Source organism: Somniosus microcephalus, chromosome 19, assembly GCF_052327205.1.
Source record: "Somniosus microcephalus isolate GS21.2 chromosome 19, FLI_Smic_1.0, whole genome shotgun sequence".
NCBI lineage: Eukaryota > Metazoa > Chordata > Chondrichthyes > Squaliformes > Somniosidae > Somniosus > Somniosus microcephalus.
Window position 1 is genome coordinate 11,892,299 of NC_141005.1, and position 20,474 is coordinate 11,912,772.

Genomic DNA, 20,474 nt, shown 5'->3' on the forward strand with positions numbered 1-20,474 from the left:
TTAAAAAATTTTTTTTTTAACCTCATGACCGGGCGGGCCATCCCACAATGCTGTGCGGCGCGGCCCCTATTTGCTTTTTACAAAATGGAGGCGCGCTGTGGCCAGCCCAGCAAATTAGTCAATGTGAGTGAAAAATTAATAAATAAACACGTTAGGGCGGTATGCATTTGTTTTAAATATGTATTTCTACCTTCTGAGTCGTACAAAGAACGTTAGAGTGTTTTATTTTGCAGCAGTGTGTAAAAAGCAATCGCATTAAGAAAAAACATTCCACTCTCCTTTAAAATATCCCACTCTTGTGCTGTTAAGCAGTTAAATTTTCTGTCTATTTCCTCCTGCTTTTAAAAATGGTAAATGCTAGTCTTTTTCCTGCCCTTAACGACGTTTTTAGAATTGCTGTTTTGATAATCTGCACTCTTCACTATTGTGCATTTTGGCTTCTAAAAATATATTTTAGCTTCTTATAAAAAATGTTGGTGACATGTTTTCAAGTTGAATGGACGATTTTTCTGTGCAGGTCACCTGAAATTATTCAAAACCAGATGCCTTGCAATAGTTTACTTAAATGCAATAAAAGCTCTATATACACCCTGCAGTATAAACTTTAGATACTAATGCAGTTAAGTTTACTTAAAGTTTTGCTTTCCAAAGCTAATGGTTTTAATTCATTCTATTACTAATTTGTTTTAGTAATTGAGTAATTGGTTCTAATTAACTCAGTATCCAGTGCTAATTTGTTATTGGACACATGAACAACGAGTTGATCTGCCTTTGGGCTAAACACAAAAAAACCTGTTGCACATTAAATTTGCTCAGCACAATGTCCTGTAATTATATTTTTAAAAATAAAATATAGACAGGCCCTACAGTAGTCTAGTGACCTTCAAAATGCAGAACATATTTCCTAACTTTTGAAGTGAAGTCACTGTTTTACAGGCAAAAGGTACAGGAAACTTTCTGGTATCTGGCACTGACTGGACCGAGCTGGTGCCGTAACATCAAAACTGCCGTAGAAACCAGCGCTAATGTTAAAACATACGGAGCTTTTGAGCTCCGTGTGAATCCACAAACCCTAACAGCTTCAAAACAGTCGGCCGCAGCTTAAAAGCGTCTCTGTAGCTAAGCAACAGCTTCAGCTAGACCTTGCAGAGCCTGACTGGGGAAAAAAAAAGCAATGAGAAGTAAAAAAAAACTTATAGGAAACGGCTCCTGAATTTTGCCGGTAGATAGAGCTTTCCGGACATTTAACCTCCGGTTAAACGAAAGTTTCCTGTAGTAGGAATTTGTAGGCAAGTTACCACAAACAGCAATGAAATGAATGACCACTTAATCTGGCTTTGGTGGTGTTGGTTGAAGGATAAATGTTAGCCAGAACATGCAAGAACTTCCCTGCTTTTCAAATAGTGCCATGGAACCTTTTCCGTCCACCTGAGAGAGTAGATGGGACCTTGGTTTAATATCTCGTGAAAGGCAGCACTTCAGTACTGCACTGAAGTGTCAGCCTTGATTTATATGCTCAAGTTTTGATCTTCTGAATCTGAAGACAAATTGCATTAGACCACTCTGGAATATCATTTAGGAGGTATGGGGCACTTAAGAGGATGAGACAAAATTACTTTTCCCTTAATGCTGCCAGATAGTTAAGTTTACGGAACTGTTAAATTTTAGTTACATCTTGATTGCGTACTTGGCACTGTTTACGTAGGAAGTATAAAAAAAAATAAAAAGACAAACACACTGGACAACTTAATGTGCAAAGGGCCACATTCTGGAACTGAGCTGTAGAGACCACGTTTACTTCCCTGGTATGTGCTAAGTTAGCTGATCTCTGGGTTGGCAGTTGCTCTCAGTTTCTCTGAGTTGGGGTGGGGGAGAGAAGTGAGGTAGCAGCTGAAACCGTGGTGTATGTGATTTCTCTGTGCCACTGAACGGTGAGATGCAAATTGGTTTCTCTGCAGTCCCGCTGTTCAATGAGTTTCTGGTCATGGGAATTTATGGGGAGGTGCCGAGCTGAGGCTTTCACTTGTACACTGTGTGGGAAGGGCAAGACAACTTGGGATATCACATGCACCCCCTGTAACATTGGCAGAGGTGTGGATGCAGACTTGCCAGATGGATGGTGTGGTTCCATCGGGGAGCGGGGGTTGTACAAAGTAAAGTCTAGGCGATGGGACTTTTCTGTCTATCTTCAGAAGTTTAATACAGGGGACTGGATGATGCTGCATATTCTTTCACTTTGGGCACTGAATCCACTTTGGATAGAGTCGATGAAAGCTTGCTGGCTAATGGCTATAAGGGTCATGTATAGGGAGGGAGTGGGGGACAAAGCATTTAAGCATTCAGTTCAGATCCTAATGGCATAGGCCAATGCAAAAAAAAAAGTTCATAATTTGGCACAAATGAACAATATCCCTCAGACACTTGGGTGAAAAATCAAGACTTCATGTTGATAGGTTAAGGATTCTTATGAATTTGGATTTGTTGGAGTAGAATTGAGGGAGTATTTGGCAATATGATGCCTGATCTGGGAGTGCTGGATGTTGTGTGTCTGTCAGCGGAAAGTGTTTGTAATGATGGTATATGTATTTTAGAATCTTGGTGAAACCATGGCAGAAGAAGGAACCAGCATATCTCCTGGAGAGGTTCAAAAAGAAATCAGTGAATCAACTGATTTAGCTGTGCCGGAAGAAAATGAAGATTCTAGTATCTCAAAGGAAACTCAGATGGAAGGGACTGAGCCTAGGGCTGATGTCTATCGATATATCAAAGGCGATCTTTTTACATCTGAGATTTACAAGATTGAAATACAGAACCTCCCAAAGTTTGTGAGTTTCAGCGATTTAAGAAAATTCCTCAGCAGGAATAGCCTGGTTCCTCATAAAATCAAACTATTTGGCAAACGGCCTTTTGCATTTGTGACTTTTAAAGAAGAGCAGGAACGAGACCGAGCCATGGAGGTCCTTCAGGGGCAAGTTTGGAAAAATAGGAATTTGCGCGTCCGATTGGCAAAACCAAAAGCTGATCCTATTGCCAAGAAACGAAAGCAGGAATGCACTGAGAATGATGATCACGAGCAGAAGCGTGCTGTTCCAGTGGAAGGTTTGGACAGACCTTTAAGCGAACAAATTGCTGATGTTGTGACACCCCTGTGGAACATTCCGTATGAAGAACAGCTGAAAAAGAAAGAGCAGAATGTCTTGCAAGTGTTGGCGTTGTTGACCACGTATGTACGTTAACCTTGGGGTTCTGGGTTTGATGGTGAAGGCATGTCTTTTATAAGAACACACACGCACCACCCTGCCGTTGGGCCTTTTTTAATGCAACTGCCTAATTGTCAGAAATCCAAGACTAAATAACACTGCTGAGATAGAAGTTTCCGCAGGCTGTAGGGCTTCGAAGTGAGTTTAGTTTGGACTGTCCCTCTGGCCAGTTCCTGGATGGGGTCCACAGCACGCAGCTGCCCATAATGGCATTCCTACCCCGTCGGCGAGGATGGTTAAATGTGGATACAGTTTGGTTTAATTCTGGACCCTATTTTGACCATTTACCGTGCATTGTTGGAACAGAGTAGAGAGAGCTTTGCCTTGCATTGAATAGCCCTATACCTGATCTGGAAGTGCTGCCACAGAGTGTCCACAATAGAAGTGTGTTCCATTCTCCAGCATTAACATCCCTCATTGTTAGGAGCTAAAAAAAATCACAATCTAATACCAATTTGAATAAATAATGGGTCATAAGCGATTTCAGTGGAAATTTGATCCTTATGCTGACTACCCCGCCCCGCAACAGACTCGGTTGAGGCCCTCGGGCAGCATCCCACCTGGCCGATTTCGCTCTCCATTCCGCGACTGGCGTGCTGCCTCTGGGGCCGCGACTGGCGGCCACAGCTTGCTGGTGCAATCCGAATGAGGTCGGCAGATTGAGGCGCTGTGGTGCTGCTGCCATTCGCAGTAGACTTGTCCAGCTCGGGAACGTGCTCCCAGGCTTTTTTCTGCAGTTGGTGGTGTTGACAGTGCAGCCGATTGGAGCACTAGCGAGTAGGACCATGCCTGTCACCCCCGCTGTCCTTGCTGACCTACATTGGCTCCTGAAATTTAACATGCTCATCCTTGCATTTAAATCCCTCCGTGGCAGTGCCCCTGTAACACCCCCCGGAACTCTTCGGCTTCTTAAACATTGCCCACCATTGGCAGACACACCTTCAGCTGCCTGGGCTCCAAATTCTGGAATTCCACCCCCCCCCCCCCCACTGCCCTCCATCTCTCCTCATTCCTCTCCTCCTTTAAGAACCCCAATAAAACCTACCTCTGACCAAACCTTTGGCCATCCGTCCTAATCTCTCTTTTGGCTTGGGTTCTGTTTTCATTTGCACGTCTGTGAAGTGCCTTGGGACATTTTCCTACATTAAGGCGCTGTGTCAATATGACTTCTCGTTTGTTTTCAGTCTAATGCTCAGTCCCCCAAGCCACACAGCTCAAGAAAGAGGACCAATCAGAAGAGGTGTCTTTACTCGTGGTCCCCGTGGCAGCTGGGCAGACAAAGCATTGATGTCTGCTGGGGAGCAGGCAGGTGCCACCCTCTCTGCTGCAAAACTGTGCAGCAATGAGAATATGATCGGAAAATATAACGAGGATGTTTGCACTTGGAAGTGTAAATGCCTTCCGTCAAGATTAGGGGGCTATTTTTGGGGGGCGGAGGTGGTGGCGGCGGAGTGGTCTCTATTCTGAACGGAATTTTTAAACAGGCTTCCTTCACTTAAGTGAACACACACATTCTGCTGTGTCACTGTGATATGGGATGCGGGGACACTGAGCCCTTGGTGGAACGTGCCAATCTCATTAGCCATATTTCAACGGTTTTTGGGCCAGAGCACCATGAGGCCAACTCTGGAGAGAATGTGTTGCTGTGCAGCATTGATCTGTGGCCTTCCTGACTGAACAAGGAAATGAAGCTCCACAAGGTGGTGAAGAAGGAAAATCAAATTCAAATGCAAAAACCCCCCCCCCTAAAATAGCGATCTGTTATAGCACATTATCACATTTCAAAGTGCTTCACACTGTAAATTGGAAATGCACTGATTATTAAATAGTCAATTGTTGCAGCCAATCTGCAGCAACACACTCCACAAACACAATTGAAATAGATCAGTTAATTGGCTTTTTTATGGTACAACTTTTAATTTAGTGGAATCTAATTGTCCCCTTGTGATTTTTTAAAAACTATTAGGGAAATAGGAACCCATAATCGAGCCTTCGTGCCATGGGTGTTTGAACAGAAAAAGATACACGGTGGAACCTGTTGCCCATTAGAGGGAGTGAAGCCGTCACCACTGCAGGTACGTTGACATCCAGTAAGTCACGTGGCATTGTGAATTCATCTCCTCGGGTCTCAGTTTCTTGTAGCCAGAATCTTTCCTAAGATTTGAGTGAACAGAACAATAGTGATTCTGGTGGGGGTGGAGGAGAACGAAAGTTCAAATACCTTATTGTAATTGTACAGAAAAGCTGATCCTCGAACTTTCTGACTTCTGACCATTGATCGACCCTTCCGGATGCCAGCAGATCCCATCTAATGAACACAGTTAGAGGGACAGAAATGGCACAGTGAGCTACAGAACCTCCAATTAGTAGCCCAGCCACATGGCGCCTTGGTAACGGAAATAGTTCCTGGGCCTGTGGGGAAGCATGAATATTGAAAGCCTATAATTCCAAATGGAAATAGACAACCCAGTCTTTAGCTATTGGAGTGTTTCTGGTCCAGCAAAGTTTGCAGATAATTAGGCGGTAGCCATTTCGGCCAGCTACAGGAAACTTTGAGTTATCCGGAGGCGAACCGTCTGGCAAGCTGGAGCCACCGGCAAAAATCAGGAGCCGTTTTTTATTCTTTTTGTTTCTTTTCTTTGCTTTGTTTGAACAGTCAAGCTCTGCAAGGTCTGTAGCGAAGCAACAGCTTCAGCTAGAGACGCTACAGAGACGCTTGCCGACTGTTTAGAGACTGTTGCTAAGCAACGGGGTTTGTTGATTCATACGGAGATGAAAATCTCCGTATGTTTCAACATTAACTCTGGAGTGTCCGGCAATTTTGAGGGAACGGCAGCAGCTCGGTCCCGTCGGTGCCGGATAGCACAAAGTTTCCTGTACCTCATTTTGACATGAGCGTATGCACGCACACGAGCGCACGCACACTTCAGCATCTTTGAATTGTTACCTAACTTTCCAAAATCCTGACTGGGATGCTACCCGAATCCAATGAGTGATGCGGGATGTAGCGGCTACAACGGTGCAGGTTTGGTGTTTGTGCTAATTATGGCTTCAATCATGCCAGTTTATTTCCAGCGTTGCGATTTTCTGTTTCAGACTGAATACCGTAACAAATGCGAGTTTCTAATTGGCGTTGGAGCAAATGGAGAAGATAAAACTATAGGATGTCGCTTGGGTAAATACAAGGGAGGATCGTGTGCAGTAGTAGAGCCATTTGATACTGTTCATATTCCAGCCAAAACAAAGGAAGTTGTGAAGGCATTTCAGAACTACATAAGGTTATTAAAGCCACTCACTATTTCAGTGGATTACCGTGTTATTTTTTCCCCGTTATTATAGTATTTTTCCATATCCCTTTTCTGCTGCTGCTTCCCTTTGCCTCCCCGGAAAGGGTGTCTCCCATTCACCTGGAAAGCATCATAATCTGAGATCCGACCATTTCTGCCCAATGCCCCTTTGTGCTGGTTTGAAGGAAGGTATTAATTTTAGACGGGCTAGCTGCCTTGGTTTAATTCCAGTGATCTGGTGAAATACGCCTGTGCAAATAGCAGTCTAGGGTGGGATTCGGACCTGCGCTGTTTGCCGACACCTGTTGCTGCTTGAAATACCAATTCAACATTCTTGTATTTTTGTCACAACGACCTGCAGAATTCTACACGGTAATCAGGACATTTTTTTGTGAGCCACTTGGCAGTCCAAAACACACGGACGCGGAGAGATTTCTTTTGAAACAGTTTAGTGGTCGTTGTTGAGGTGTGGTTGTCTTAGCTGTGACTAAAAACAAAACAGCAGCATTGTTTTGGGCGATCCTCTGGTGATTATACGGCATGCCAACAGAACAGAGATAGCAGAAATCCACTCCAGAAGGGTCACCATCCAGGCTGGCTTTAGCCTGTTTGCCAATTTGGTTACAAGGTGCCATGGAAAGGACAGTAGCAGCAGATTGGAGCGTGCTGAAATAAATCATATTCAAGTCACCGGTGAAGTTACAGAAAGTCCCCCTCTTTCTCCATCCCCCCACCAAAAATTCTATTTCAAAGTTTATCACATTTCTGATCGTGTGTTTTGGTTCGCAGGTCATCTCCTTATTCTGTGTATAGCCCAGAAACATATGAAGGTCACTGGAAGCAGTTGACTGTACGCATCACTAGAGCCAAGCAGATCATGGCTATAATTTACTTCAACCCTCAGGTACTGTTGTCAGTAATTAAGTTTTCGAAGTCTGATCGTCTCATGGTAATTTTGTACTTTAGTACCAGTCAAGAGAAAATGGGTGCAGAATGGTTAATGTGCCAAATGTAAAATTTGTCTGAGCTGTCACAGAAAGGTGGCTAAGCTATTTGTCCACTTGCCAGTGAGTGTTGTCTGTCTTTTGTTCCTGTGTTTTTATGTCTCCCACCTGCTCGTTGAAGGCAGCCTGGGAACAGGCATTTGCATGGAATGCCTTCTGCAGCCTGAAGTTCTGCTGCAGTGACATCTTGAACTGAGAGCGCTGCCCACAGCCCTCTGTCCCATTCGTTACGTCACGGGGTAAAACAACTTCTTCATATCGAAGCGGTTCCATAAAAACTTCTGCCGTTGATTAGCAGTTCTAAAGCATAAAACACAGTAACAAAGGATAGAGAATTGTTCTAGGCTACACTTTCAGTGACTTCTGATGTCTTGAGTCCCATGAAAACTATGTTCTTGGTAAGCAAATCTATTATTGGCTGATGATATGAATGTTACTTGACAGTCCTTACCAATATAGACTCAGGTGGAATTACTTATTACATATAGATTCCCCTCTACCGTGGTTGACACGGCCTTTGACCGTGTCCGTTCTATTTCCCGCACTTCTGCTCTCACCCCTTCCCCTCCCTCCCAGAACCACGATAGGGTTCCCCTTGTCCTCACCTTTCACCCCACCAGCCTCCACATTCAACGGATCATCCTCCGCCATTTCCGCCACCTCCAACGTGATCCCACCACCAAACACATCTTCCCCTACCTCCCTTTTCAGCATTCCGAAGGGACACCCTGGTCCACGCCTCAATCACCCCCAACAGCCCTTCTCCTTCACCTGGCACCTTCCCGTGCAAGCGCAGGAGATGCAACACATGCCCTTTTACCTCCTCCCTTCCCACTGTCCAGGGCCCCAAACACCCCTTCCAGGTGAAACAGCGATTTACTTGTACTTCTTGCAATTTAATATACAGTATTCGCTGCTCACGATGCGGTCTCCTCTACATTGGGGAGACCAAACGCAGATTGGGCGAGCGTTTTGTGGAACACCTCCGTTCAGTCCGTAAGGGTGACCCTGAGCTTCCGGTCGCCTGTCACCTTAATTCACCGCTTCACTCCTACTCTGATCTCTCTGTCCTCGGCCTATTACATTGTTCTAATGAAGCTCAACGTAAGCTCGAGGAACAGCACCTCATCTTTCGATTGGGCACTTTGCAGCCTGCCGGACTCAACATTGAGTTCAACAATTTCAGATAATTATCCCTGCCCCCATTTTTCATGCTGTATGATTTTTGCCATTCCCATTTGCAACATTTTATCTTTCCTGCCTCTTACAAAAGTACAGGGTGTTCTTTCAATTCCTTCCTCCCCTCCTAACCACCCCCCCCCCCCCCCCACCGTCTCTGCACCTGCTTAATATCTGTTACATCTCCAGCTTTTTCCAGTTCTGATGAAGGGTCCCAGACCTGAAACGTTAACTGTTTCTCTCTCCACGGATGCTGCCTGGCCTGCTGAGTATTTCCAGCATTTTCTGTTGTTATTACCTATTACATACTAGCTGGAGTACCCGGCGTTGCCGAGGGAAATGAAGAAACCTCTGCCATGTTTATAAAACTGTTTATGAAACTATTGGGATTGAAGAACTCTTCCTAAGCACCCAGGAGGTGGAGGGAAAGAGAGAGAGAGAGGGAAAGAGAGAGGGGGAAAGAGGGAAAGAGAGCGGGGGAAGGAGAGAGAGGGAAGGAGAGAGGGGGAAGGAAAGAGAGAGGGGGGAAGGAAAGAGAGAGGGGCGAAGGAGAGAGAGGGGGGGAAGGAGAGAGGGGGAAGGAGAGAGAGAGAGGGGGAAGGAGAGAGAGAGAGGGGGAAGGAGAGAGAGAGGGGGAAGGAGAGAGAGAGGGGGAAGGAGAGAGAGAGAGGGGGAAGGAGAGAGAGAGAGGGGGAAGGAGAGAGAGGGGGGAAGGAGAGAGAGAGGGAAGGAGAGAGAGGGGGAAGGAGAGAGAGGGGGGAAGGAGAGAGAGACAGAGAGAGGGAAGGAGAGAGTGAGGGAAGGAGATAAAGAGAGGAAGACACCCCGGGGAAGGGGCTGGACTCGGAGCCCGGCCTTGGTGACCTGGAGCCCCCGTGCACGGCGCAGCGCCTCAGGCCCGGCCCGAGTCACCCCAGCTCAGCTGACGCTCCGGCCCGACGCTGCCGCTCGCCCGCTTGCTGTCTCTCGGGCTGCGCGGTTCTCTCTGTGTAGATAAATAGGAGAGAGAGAGAGAGGGGGGGACGCGCGGGTGTATGTGTCTCTGTGTGTGTGTGTATGCTCGCTGTCTCTCGGGCCGTGTGGTTGTCTCTGTCGATGTCTGTGTATCTGTTTTCCCGCTCCCGCACTCACGGCAGGCAGCAGGATTAGGCCCCGCCCACACACGCCATGAAACTCCCCCCGTGACGCACCGCGCTTCCCCCGTAGGATTGGTCAACCATCACGTCACTCAGCGCTAATGAGTGGATTTTGTCAGTTTTTTGAACGTTTTTTGTATACTGTCCGAGCAATTTTTGTCTGACCAAAAAGTAAATACACCTATGACACTCCCCTAATCATAAGCTTTCTTTTGATATATAACATATGTGTAGGTACGCTCTATAACTTTTGAGTTAAGCGCGGACATTACAGACATATATATAGATAGATAGATATCTGGTTGAATCTGAGCACTTGGAGAGGTCATCAGTTGTCATGGTAGATCGAGCCAATCCTTTTGGCTTCTGCATCATACTGTTGACTCTTTTTCCTTCCCCCCCCACCCCCCCCCCCCCCAATTAAAACCTGGAATATAGGTTTTAAGTAATACTTGGGAGTATATTACAAATAACACTCGACCTGGATGACCGCAACTATGGGAGGACCAGTTGTGAGGTTTACAACGCCATCTGAACCCTTAGAGTTTATTGCACACTCGGAACACATTTCCAGCCACTTTTAAAGGTGTGAATTCCTCTTCTCTTTCCTCCCCCTCCATCTTCCCCCAAGGTTCCTCGACTCTTCCTCAATCATGGTCTGTCCCCAGGCTCTGCTGCTCTGAGTTGACCATTAGAGAGATGGGGACAATGTTTCCCCTAAGGTGTGCGGCCGCGCATCGATCGGGAGGTCCCGCGCAGGCTGCTCACAAGTTGTTGCTGCTGGAAGATACCATACATGCGGAGACGCATAGCGGCCGTACAGCAAATTTAAAGGGACCACACAAAAAAAAATGAGAGGGAACATTGGATTGGGGGCATAATTCTCACCCTGTGGAAAGGCATCAGCCCTTTACTCCGCACCTCTGACCAGTGGCTTTGTTGAGATGCCGAGATTTCTGTCGGGGGGGCTACGTGTATGCTGTACAACTGCACCCACAGCTTTTACTTTTGGAGCTCGGTTTTTGTTGTCTCTTGTAGTTTCACTGCTAGTTTTCCTCTATTACTTGGTGAGTTTCTATGTCTTTTAATTCCATTCCCCCACTATTTATAGAAACTAACCAAACCGGAACTAGAAGAACTGCAAGGCGAATTAGCCAAATATTTCACAGAAGGTGATGGGAAGGATTGTGGAGTAACCTCACTTTACTTTGCAGAAGAAGGCCAGAGGTAAGGAATTACCCAGATTTGGGAAATTATGTTTAGCACTGATTTTGATGGATTGCCTGGGAACTTTTAAAAATTGTTAAACTTTTTAATGTTAGTTGATGGGACATCTGACTCTTTACCAATTAAAAAAAAAATATATACACACACCAGTATTCAGATGCCTATGAAAGGAGGTCTGCCTGTGGGTAAGTAAATACCTGCACTGAGCTTCACTGTGTTTCACCAGAGAACTGGCAATGTAACTCTGGCAGTTCTGGTTCCTGGATCTCAATACCGAGCTCTCTACCCATCCACACTTCTGATTCCCTCTTTCGTACCAACAAATCACAAAAGCACAGATGCAAACAAAAAACAGGGGAGGAGCTAAAGATAAATTCTAAAAGGGCAAAAGCAGGAAAGAGAGATAAAAGGCAAAGATGAGGAAAAGTAACTAGTCAGGAAGGGACTGGCAAGACAGACAACAAATGGAAAACTGAGTCGGTCCATTATCATAGAATTATAGAGTAGTACAGCACAGGAGGAGGCCATTCGGCCCATCGAGTCTGCGCTGGCTCTTTCGAAGAGCAATCCAGTTAGTCCCACTCCCCGGCTCTTTCCATTATGTGCTCAGTCAGCAAGGGAACAAAGCCCCAAGTGCTGGCTGCAGCATCACCATTGCTGCTGAGTAATGCCATATCCCTGTAGTGATGAAACATAACATCCTCCACCCTCCCCATGTGCAACACCGAGGGAGATGGGCCTCTGTTCAACAGCTAATTTATTCAACATTGTATTATTTAGTGGAGAAGTGTTTAATTTTTTTTTGCATCTAATTAACTCTGCCTAAGGATTATATAAACAGGACCTCTACCAACACTATTCGTATCCATTTTAAATCTAATCCCCATATCATTTTAAAACCTTCAATTATAGCGCCCATCTGAATCTGTTTTTAAGGGGAGGCTGGACAAACATATGAGGGAGAAGGGAATAGAGGGTTATGCTGATAGATTTAGATGAGGAAAGACGGGAGGAGGCTCGGACTGAACACCGGCATGGACTGGTTGGGCCGAATGGCCTGTTTCTGTGCCGTATATCCTATTTAATCCTATGTTTCTCCAGAAGTTAAACATTCTGTCTCTTGGAACCTATCCTCAGAGCTCTAAAGTTTGATATCATCCTGGTCTCCCTCCTTTTCACCCTCCTTCACTATCTGCTGGTACAAAATCAGGACACAGTGCTTCAAGTACTAACCTACCAGAACTGTATGTGGTGTGACTATAGTATGTTGTTCTATGCTTGGGCAGGCTTGACAAGTGAAAGAAGAAAGATTCGCATTTATATCGCGCCTTTCATGACCACTGGACATCCCAAAGCGCATTACAGCCAATTAAGTACTTTTTGAAGTGTAGTCACTGTTGTAATGTAGGAAACGCGGCTGACTATTTGCGCACAGCAAGCTCCCACAAACAGCAATATGATAATGACCAGATAATCTGTTTTTGTATGTTGATTGAGGGATAAATATTGACCAGGACAACGGGGAGAACTCCCCAGCTCTTCGAAATAGTGCCATGAGATCTTTTACTTCCACCCGAGAGAGCAGACGGGGCCTCGGTTTAACATCTCATCAGAAAGACGGCACCTCCAACAGTGCAGCACTCCCTCAGCACTGCACTGGAGTGTCAGCCTAGATTTTTGTGCTCAAGACTCTGGAGTGGGACTGTGAACCCACAACCTTTGGACTCAGAGGTGAGAGTGCTACCCACATTACTAAACCCCAGTCACGTTACAGACTTGAGCACATAGTTAGGGCTGACACTTGAGTGCATTACTGAGGGAGTGCTGCATTGTCTGAGTTAACGCCCTTCACATGAGACGTTAAACCAAGATCCCACGGTAGTATTTGAGGGAAGAGAGTTCTGCCAGTGTCCTGGCCAAGATTCATCCTCACTCAACACCACCAGAATGCAATTATCCAGTTACTCAATTATTTGATGTTTGTGGGACCTTGCTGCAAATTGCCCATATGTAAAGGTTATAAAATGCTTTGGAACATCCTGGGGATGTATTAAGTGCTATAGAAATGCAGGTTCTTTTTCTTTCTTGGCCTGTATTAGTTGTCAAAATCTCTAATTGAAATAACTTTTTTTTTAAGTTGTAGCAAAGGTTTTGGAGGCAAAACATCAATTTAGAATCTAAAGGTTTTATTTTTGAACACTTCCAGAAAATCTCCTAACTTGGAAGACTTGCCTTTGGACCATGTGACTGGGGAGAAGTACATATATGAAGAGCTCCTTGGACTTAGATTCAGAATTTCTCCTCATGCATTTTTCCAGGTGAAAATGATTTTTTTTAATATTTAAAGGAAGTGAACTTTTATTGTGCCTTTGAGGATGTAGCGCCAGCGAATGGGACACATTCCATCCTTGTTTCTTGGTGTGTACGACAGGCATCCCCAGTTTGGGTATAGCACAGCCAAATGGACAGCTCTACTCTGAACCAACAAGATGCTTAAACCCTGGGCTGTAGAGGGGTACCACCTACAGCACCAGTGCAGCATTATCATCTCCCACAGCAACCATTCTTGTGACTGCTTGCGGAGCTTGATAATTGCTGCCAGATTATGCACAACTTTATGCTGCAGTCACTAGTTCACCAGGTAGAGGGTTTATACTATCCAAGCACTTACCACATAGTGGCTTTACACTGAAGAAACCTTGCACCTGGGCTGGATTTAAAAGCAGGCCCCGGGGGGAAGGACGGTGTGCTAACCCACGACACTGCCTGATCCCCCCCAAAATCTTTTAAACTTGGATTCTGCTGTGAAATTTGCCAGCCTAGAGTGGTGGGATACAATGTTCCCTGTAATTTTTTTCCGGGCCATGTGACCTCTTCTCTTCTTAGGCAGTCCCTCGGAACCGAGGATGACTTGCTTCCACATTAAAAATGAGTTCGCAGGTGACTGATGAGTCCAATGCGGGGCCTACAGCCTCTGTCTCAGGTGGGGCAGACGGTGGTTGAAGGGGCGGGTGGGTAGGGTGCTTGGGTTGACGTGCGCTCCTTTCGCTTGGCTTCCGCTTGCTCCCGGCGAAGAGACTCGAGGTGTTCGGTGCCTTCCCGGATGCTTCTCCTCCACTTTGTGCGGTCTTGGGCCAGGGATTCCCAGGTGTCGGTGGGGATGTTGCACTTTTTCAAGGAGGCTTTGAGGGTGTCATTGAAGTGTTTCCTCTGCCCACCTGGGGCTCTCTTGCCGTGCCGGAGCTCCGAGTAGAGCGTTTGTTTTGGGAGTCTCGTATCGGGCATGCGGACAATGTGACCCGTCCATCGGAGCTGATTGAGCGTGGTCAGAGCTTCAATGCTGGGGATGTTGGCCACGTTGGTGCGCCTATCCTGCCAATGGATTTGCAGGATCTTGCGGAGGCAGCATTGGTGGTACCTCTCCAGTGCTTTGAGGTGCCTGCTGTACATGGTCCATGTCTCTGAGGCTTACAGCAGGGCAGGTATCACTGCTGCCCTGTAGACCATGAGCTTAGTGCCAGGTTTGAGGTCCTGGTCTTCAAACACTCTCTTCCTCAGGCGACCGAAGGCTGCACTGGCACACTGAATAGGCCATGTGACCTATTCAAAAGTTCGCGCATGCGAGTTTTTTCTCAATTTAAAAGCCGGCTCGCCGGCTGCGCGGAACCCCTGGAGCACTGTGCGGCCGCACAGCTTAAAGGGAGCATTGGTAGGATGTATTTTTTTCTTTCTACCACCTGCACACCCTGCTAAGTTCCCAATGTTGGCCACATTGCCGAGGGATGGCATGGAGAAGATGGCTAGTGCCTCCCCATGGGTGCGTATTGGGAGCCAGGCATCTCCCTGTATCAGGAGAGGGAAAATCAGAATCATTATCCGGTTGCTTTTGTCTGACTGAAAAGCAGCTTTTGTTGAGGCCTGGAAACAGGTTGATTTCTTGACTACAGGAGGTATGTCCTGGTTTGATTATGTACGGGGGGACAGAAAGGGCTGTTTTGTGCTGAGGCCTTCATAACCCAATCAAGCAAATATTAATACTCGGATGTAAACATTTTTGAACCCAGGTGAACACCCAGGCTGCAGAGGTACTTTATTCAGCAGTTGGAGACTGGGCCAATCTTAACCAAGACAGTGTTGTGATGGATGTTTGCTGTGGCACTGGAACTATTGGGCTTTCCCTCGCAAAGGTAAATGAAAGGTTTTGTTCCGAGAAAACTTGTTGAAGGACCAAGGGCCAATAGCGTAAGGCATCACCAACACTGAAGAGAAGGCGAGATCATTTGGGGAAACGTAGGTTGACATGAAGCTCAGGTTTTGAAATCCTGTGGAATGTAGGGGTAAGGGAAAACTTAGTAATTCCACAGATTTGAGGTTCTGGGGGGAAAATGAGTTAGAGCAGGAGATGGTGTGATGAACCTCTGTTTCAGAAAAAGTGAAAGTGCAGGCAGGTAGCTACTGGGACTTAAAAACCATCAATTCAGACTGCAGTGCGTTCACTGAAATTGCATTGATGTCCATGTTGTTGCCTCCGTCCTCAATGCAGTTGGTATCTCTACTCCAGAACGTTGCTGCACTCCTCTGCCAATAGTCAATATTAAGAAAGAAGAGCTTTCTACACCCAACAAGTAGGGTGAATGAATGACATTTTTTTCCCCTGCCCAAGTCACCTAAAGTTACCTTCGCTGTCTTATCTCTGGTCTTCACTTTCTTGTCCACCACATTGTGTTGTGTGCCGTGTTGAAAGGTAAAGCAGCACTGGAAGGGAAATTTGTGAGATGATTTCTATATTTGCACCACTCGAGTCAGGCTGAGAAGGGATCTTGTCTGCTTTCTCTGTTTATCCATGTGGGAAGTATTGGACCCTCCATGTGTTGTCTTCCCTATGGGCAGTGGCATGGCAGAGTCTGAGAATCAGCAAACTTCCGTTAAACAAACTCTAATTGACCTCAGGACTTAGTAGGACCCACAGGGAGTCCCTGAGCAGTGGCCTCAAAAGGTCTGTAACTAAACATTGCAGCTATATTCTAGGCTCCAGACTCTCATCAACACTGGAGATCAACTATTCTAAAATTTGTTGAACCAGTGAGTAATAAAAGGAATGCCGATATTGGGATTAACCATTTTTTTAAAATCTTGTTGCTCAGAGAGTGAAGAAAGTAATTGGAATTGAAATGTGCCAGGAAGCTGTGGAAGATGCTAAAGTGAATGCAGAGTTAAATGGTTAGTACTTAATAACATCTCTAGTAAATTTACTTGTTAATCTTAACCATGTCAAGTTCAGGTTTCTCCTGTTTCAGAACCCTCTCCCCATGACCACCATGTTGATCCCTCTACTACTGAACTGACTTCCTCAGTCATTACAGCAGGGTGGTCCATCTCTTGGCCCTGCCCCAGGTGTTGTCAAAGCCAAATCTTGATCAGCCTGCTCATGGTCATGAAGGATATTGTTCTCCTCCCTCCAACCCAGGCCCATTTCTGTAGCTTCTCACAGATAACCAGGTGAAACCTGCAGAAAGTCTCCCAGGGACTATTCAGTAGCAATTGTTGCTCAAGGCTTATTAGATTATTGTAGGTACTGAAACTCTCAGTGCTTCCTGATCTGACTTGAATCAGTCAAATTTTATTACAAGTACGTATATTCAAGTTCCATTTGTTTAAGTAGTGTAATTTTGATGCAGTTTTCAAAACATTATTTCTGATTCATCAGGGTATATTAATATTGTGCAATTTACTCAAGTTCCATACTGCTATTTAAAGCTGGCAGAAAACACATTTATCTGAATCACTATGTTGACATTTCTATCTAACTGCAGTTTAATTTTTGCTTCCATTCAGGTCTGTCCAATGTGGAATTCTTGTGTGGGAAAGCTGAAGATCTCTTTCCCACTGTAATTAACTCGTTAACCTCGCCAAACCTGGTTGCTATTGTGGACCCACCCAGGGCAGGACTGCGTAAGAACCATTTTGATGCTGAACACTGCGTTATTGAATGTTGCCAGTCTAGGATTACAGACATTTTTTTTGTTCCTTTTCTCTTGATAACTGAGCATACAATATTCTATGAACAATGTGGGGTTTTTTTTTAATTGGATGATTTTTTTGACTTGCAGATTCCAGAGTTGTACTCGCAATAAGAAGAGCAGAACACCTGAAAAGTCTAATTTATGTTGCCTGCAATGCCCGAGCAGCTATGAACAACTTTGTGGAGTAAGTTATGTACTTACTTATGTAATCCCTGCCAGTCCCACGCAGTCCAGGACCAGCTTTTTTTCCAGTGTTAAGTTGAGTGGGCCACGCAGTCCCTTAAAGGGGCCGCGCATCCAAAAATAAATAAGAGGGAACATTGGTTTTTACCCACAGTTTACAGACTAATTGAATCAACAGCCTTCTGATGTGAATCAAATTTGAAGCAAACTACTATATAAATGACACTTTTTTTCTCTCTTCCTCCTCCCCCCCCCCCCACCTTTTGCCACAGCCTTTGTCGTGCCCCATCTCACCGAGTGAAGGGATCTCCTTTCCGTCCAGTTAAAGCCATGGCTGTCGATCTCTTCCCACATACAATGTACTACGAGCTGTTAATATTGTTTGAGAGAGTGGAGTAAGAGCAGATGATCCAGAACTGACCGGAGCGCACAGAAAAGGAGGCTATTGCTAATGCACACGACCTGGAGTTAAAAGAAACAAAATTTGGGATTAACCAAAAAAAAAGCTACCTTGAAGATCACATCTTCATATATACCATGTGCATAACTTTCTGCAGCATGTGACTATTTCATTTCTTATGTGTATGATGTGGGAATACAATTTTTCTCTAAATTACTTGTGCATAGTGTTTTAACTAAGTCAGCGCTGTGGCTGCAGTCATAGGAAAAATTAGGATATCAATCTGAATGGTTCATGTACTCTATATAATTTTATTACCAACATGTATGAATTTGTTAGAACTAAATAAAATCTGTGGTCAGTACCTTAATGTTTTGATCATTTGTTGGTCATGTTTCTAATGGGTTTCCTGTTGCGTTGCTTACAAGTAAGGGCACAGAGAACAAATTAAACTGTTTTGGTGGCGTGTTTGCCATGACACCAGAACAACTCCCTTGCTCTTTGAATGGTGCAATGGGATTTTTATAATTCTACCTGAGATGGAAGACCTGAGTTTAACATCTCATCCCAAATACAGGACCGACAGTGCAGCGCTCCCAAAGTACTGCACTGGGGTGTCAGCTGAGATTACGTACTCCAGTCTTTGGAGTTGCCTCTAACTTTATACCTCCCTGCCTGAGAGATACAGCTGCTGGTGCTTCCTACTGTCATGGCTGAGAGCAAGGACCAAGCTACATTATGGAAAAACACACATGTCTGAATCTCTTCTCTCCCACTTCATGGTTTAAAAAAACCAAAAGACTTGCCCTTCTATAGCACCTTTCATGTCCTCAAGATGTCCCAAAGCGCTTTAGTCAATTAAGTACTTTTGAAGTATAGTCAGTTGTAATGTAGGAAACATGGCAGCCAATTTGTCCACAGCAAGCTCCCACAAACTGCAAATAAGTGACCAGTCTATTTTGGTATTGGTTGGAGATAAATGTTGAAGACATCATGAGAGCCCCCTGTGCTTTGAACATTGCCATGGAACAGGCAGATGGGGTCTCAGTTTAATGTCTTGTCCCAACAATGGCATCTCCATCAGTACGACACAGATACTGTATCAGCCTAGGCTAGGTGCTCAAATATGTCCGACAACATGCTTATATGGACCTCTGTTATAACTCTTGAATATATACATTAAAAAATCTTAAAATAGAATCTCGTAAGTATCCAGAGTTGCTTCCTGAGCATAGATTCATTTGGGGCAGCAACATAATGAAACAATACAAGGTATAACTTTTTTTCCAAGATAGTCAGTGTGGTAAACCACTGTAGTTCACTGTGTTCACTGTTGTTGTTGTTGTCGTTCACTCTTGTTTCACTGTTGTGCCTGACTATGCCTCAGCTGACTCCGCCCCTGGGCTACCGAGTATAAGAGCGGCCGCATGGCAGCTCCTGGCATTCAGTCGTTCACTAGAGGCATAGTCCTGATCTGTCTGAAGTGCAATTCAGTAGTTAATAAAAGCCTGTTGTTCTGAACTCTGCCTAGCCTTTTATTAGAATTGATAGCGCATCAGTCAGTTTGTAAGTGTTAGTGAGTTCCTGAAAGGTCAGTTTTTGTGGTTTCTCGCCCCCTGCAGTGTTAGCTAATACTCAGAATATTGTTTGGTCCATCTCTGAATATTAGTCAATATTAATTTAAAAAAATTCATTCCTGGGATGTGGGCGTCGCTGGAATGGTCAGCATTTATTGCCCATCCCTAATTGCCCTTGAGAAGGTGGTGGTGAGCTGACTTCTTGAACATCAATGGAGACATCTCTTTCCCTCCAATTGGTTTCTTAAAACCAGCAAATGGAGTAACCATTTCTTCAAATAACAAAGCATATTTTGCATCACTTAACATTGCAAATAAATGTTTACATGCTGCCACAGCATAGCTAGGCACCTGTCAACATACCCATAGTTAGCTTTCCTTAAAATTTCAAAAAGATTATCACATCCCCAGGACCAGATGGTTTCCATCCCAGGGTTTTAAAGGTAGATGAGAACATTGCCGATGCCCTAACTGTAATATTCCAAAGTCCACTCGATTCGGGAACCATTCCTTTAGATTGAAAAATTGCGCATGTCACTCCACTGTTTAGGAAACTAGGGACTTATAGACCAGCTAGCCTAACATCTGTTGTCAGGAAATTACTAGAGTCTATAATTAAGGATAGAGTGACTGAACACATTGAAAATTTTCAGCTGATCAGAGAGAGCCAGCATGGATTTGTGAAGGGTAGGTCATCCCTGACAAACCTGATTGAATTTTCTGAAGAGGTAACTGAAGTAGTGGACAGGGGACTGTCTATGAATGTTCTTTATATGGACTTCCAGAAGGCATTTGATAAAGTCACTCACAAGAGACTGTTAGCTAATGTTGAAGCTCATGGATTTGAAGGAAATTATTGACCTGGTTAGGAAATCGGTTGAGTGGCAGGAAAACAGAGAGTAGGGATATGGGCAGGATGTGACGAGTGAGTCCCACAAGGATCTGGGTTGGGGCCTCAACTATTCACCGTATTTATTAACTTAAATGATGGGATAGAAAGCCACATATCCAAGTTTGCTGATGACACAAAGATAGGCAGCATTGTAAGCTGTGTAGATCGAAGCATAAAGTTACAAGAGATATTAATAAATTGAGTGAATGGGAAAAACCTGTGGCAAATTGATTTCAATGTGGGAAAATGTGAGGTCATCCACTTTGAACCTAAAAAGGATAGATCAGAGTACTTTCTAAATGGTGA

The 20,474-nt window shown here is 44.9% G+C and overlaps 1 protein-coding gene across 2 annotated transcripts; it reads left to right on the forward strand.

Annotated features, from left to right (window-relative positions):
- Nucleotides 1-15: 15 nt before the first annotated feature.
- trmt2a (tRNA methyltransferase 2A) lies at nucleotides 16-18,063 on the forward strand. 2 transcript variants are annotated; one of them, XM_086011960.1, is made up of 12 exons: nucleotides 16-123; nucleotides 2,592-3,223; nucleotides 5,227-5,335; nucleotides 6,357-6,538; nucleotides 7,337-7,451; nucleotides 10,978-11,093; nucleotides 13,300-13,411; nucleotides 15,158-15,280; nucleotides 16,238-16,313; nucleotides 16,929-17,045; nucleotides 17,204-17,300; nucleotides 17,572-18,063. In XM_086011960.1, exons 1-12 carry the CDS (start codon nucleotides 25-27, stop codon nucleotides 17,696-17,698), a joined length of 1,905 nt encoding a protein of 634 aa, XP_085868086.1. In that variant the 5' UTR covers nucleotides 16-24; the 3' UTR covers nucleotides 17,699-18,063. The 2 variants fall into 2 exon arrangements, with proteins under 2 accessions (XP_085868086.1, XP_085868087.1); XM_086011961.1 differs by lacking the exon at nucleotides 15,158-15,280.
- Nucleotides 18,064-20,474: the final 2,411 nt, after the last annotated feature.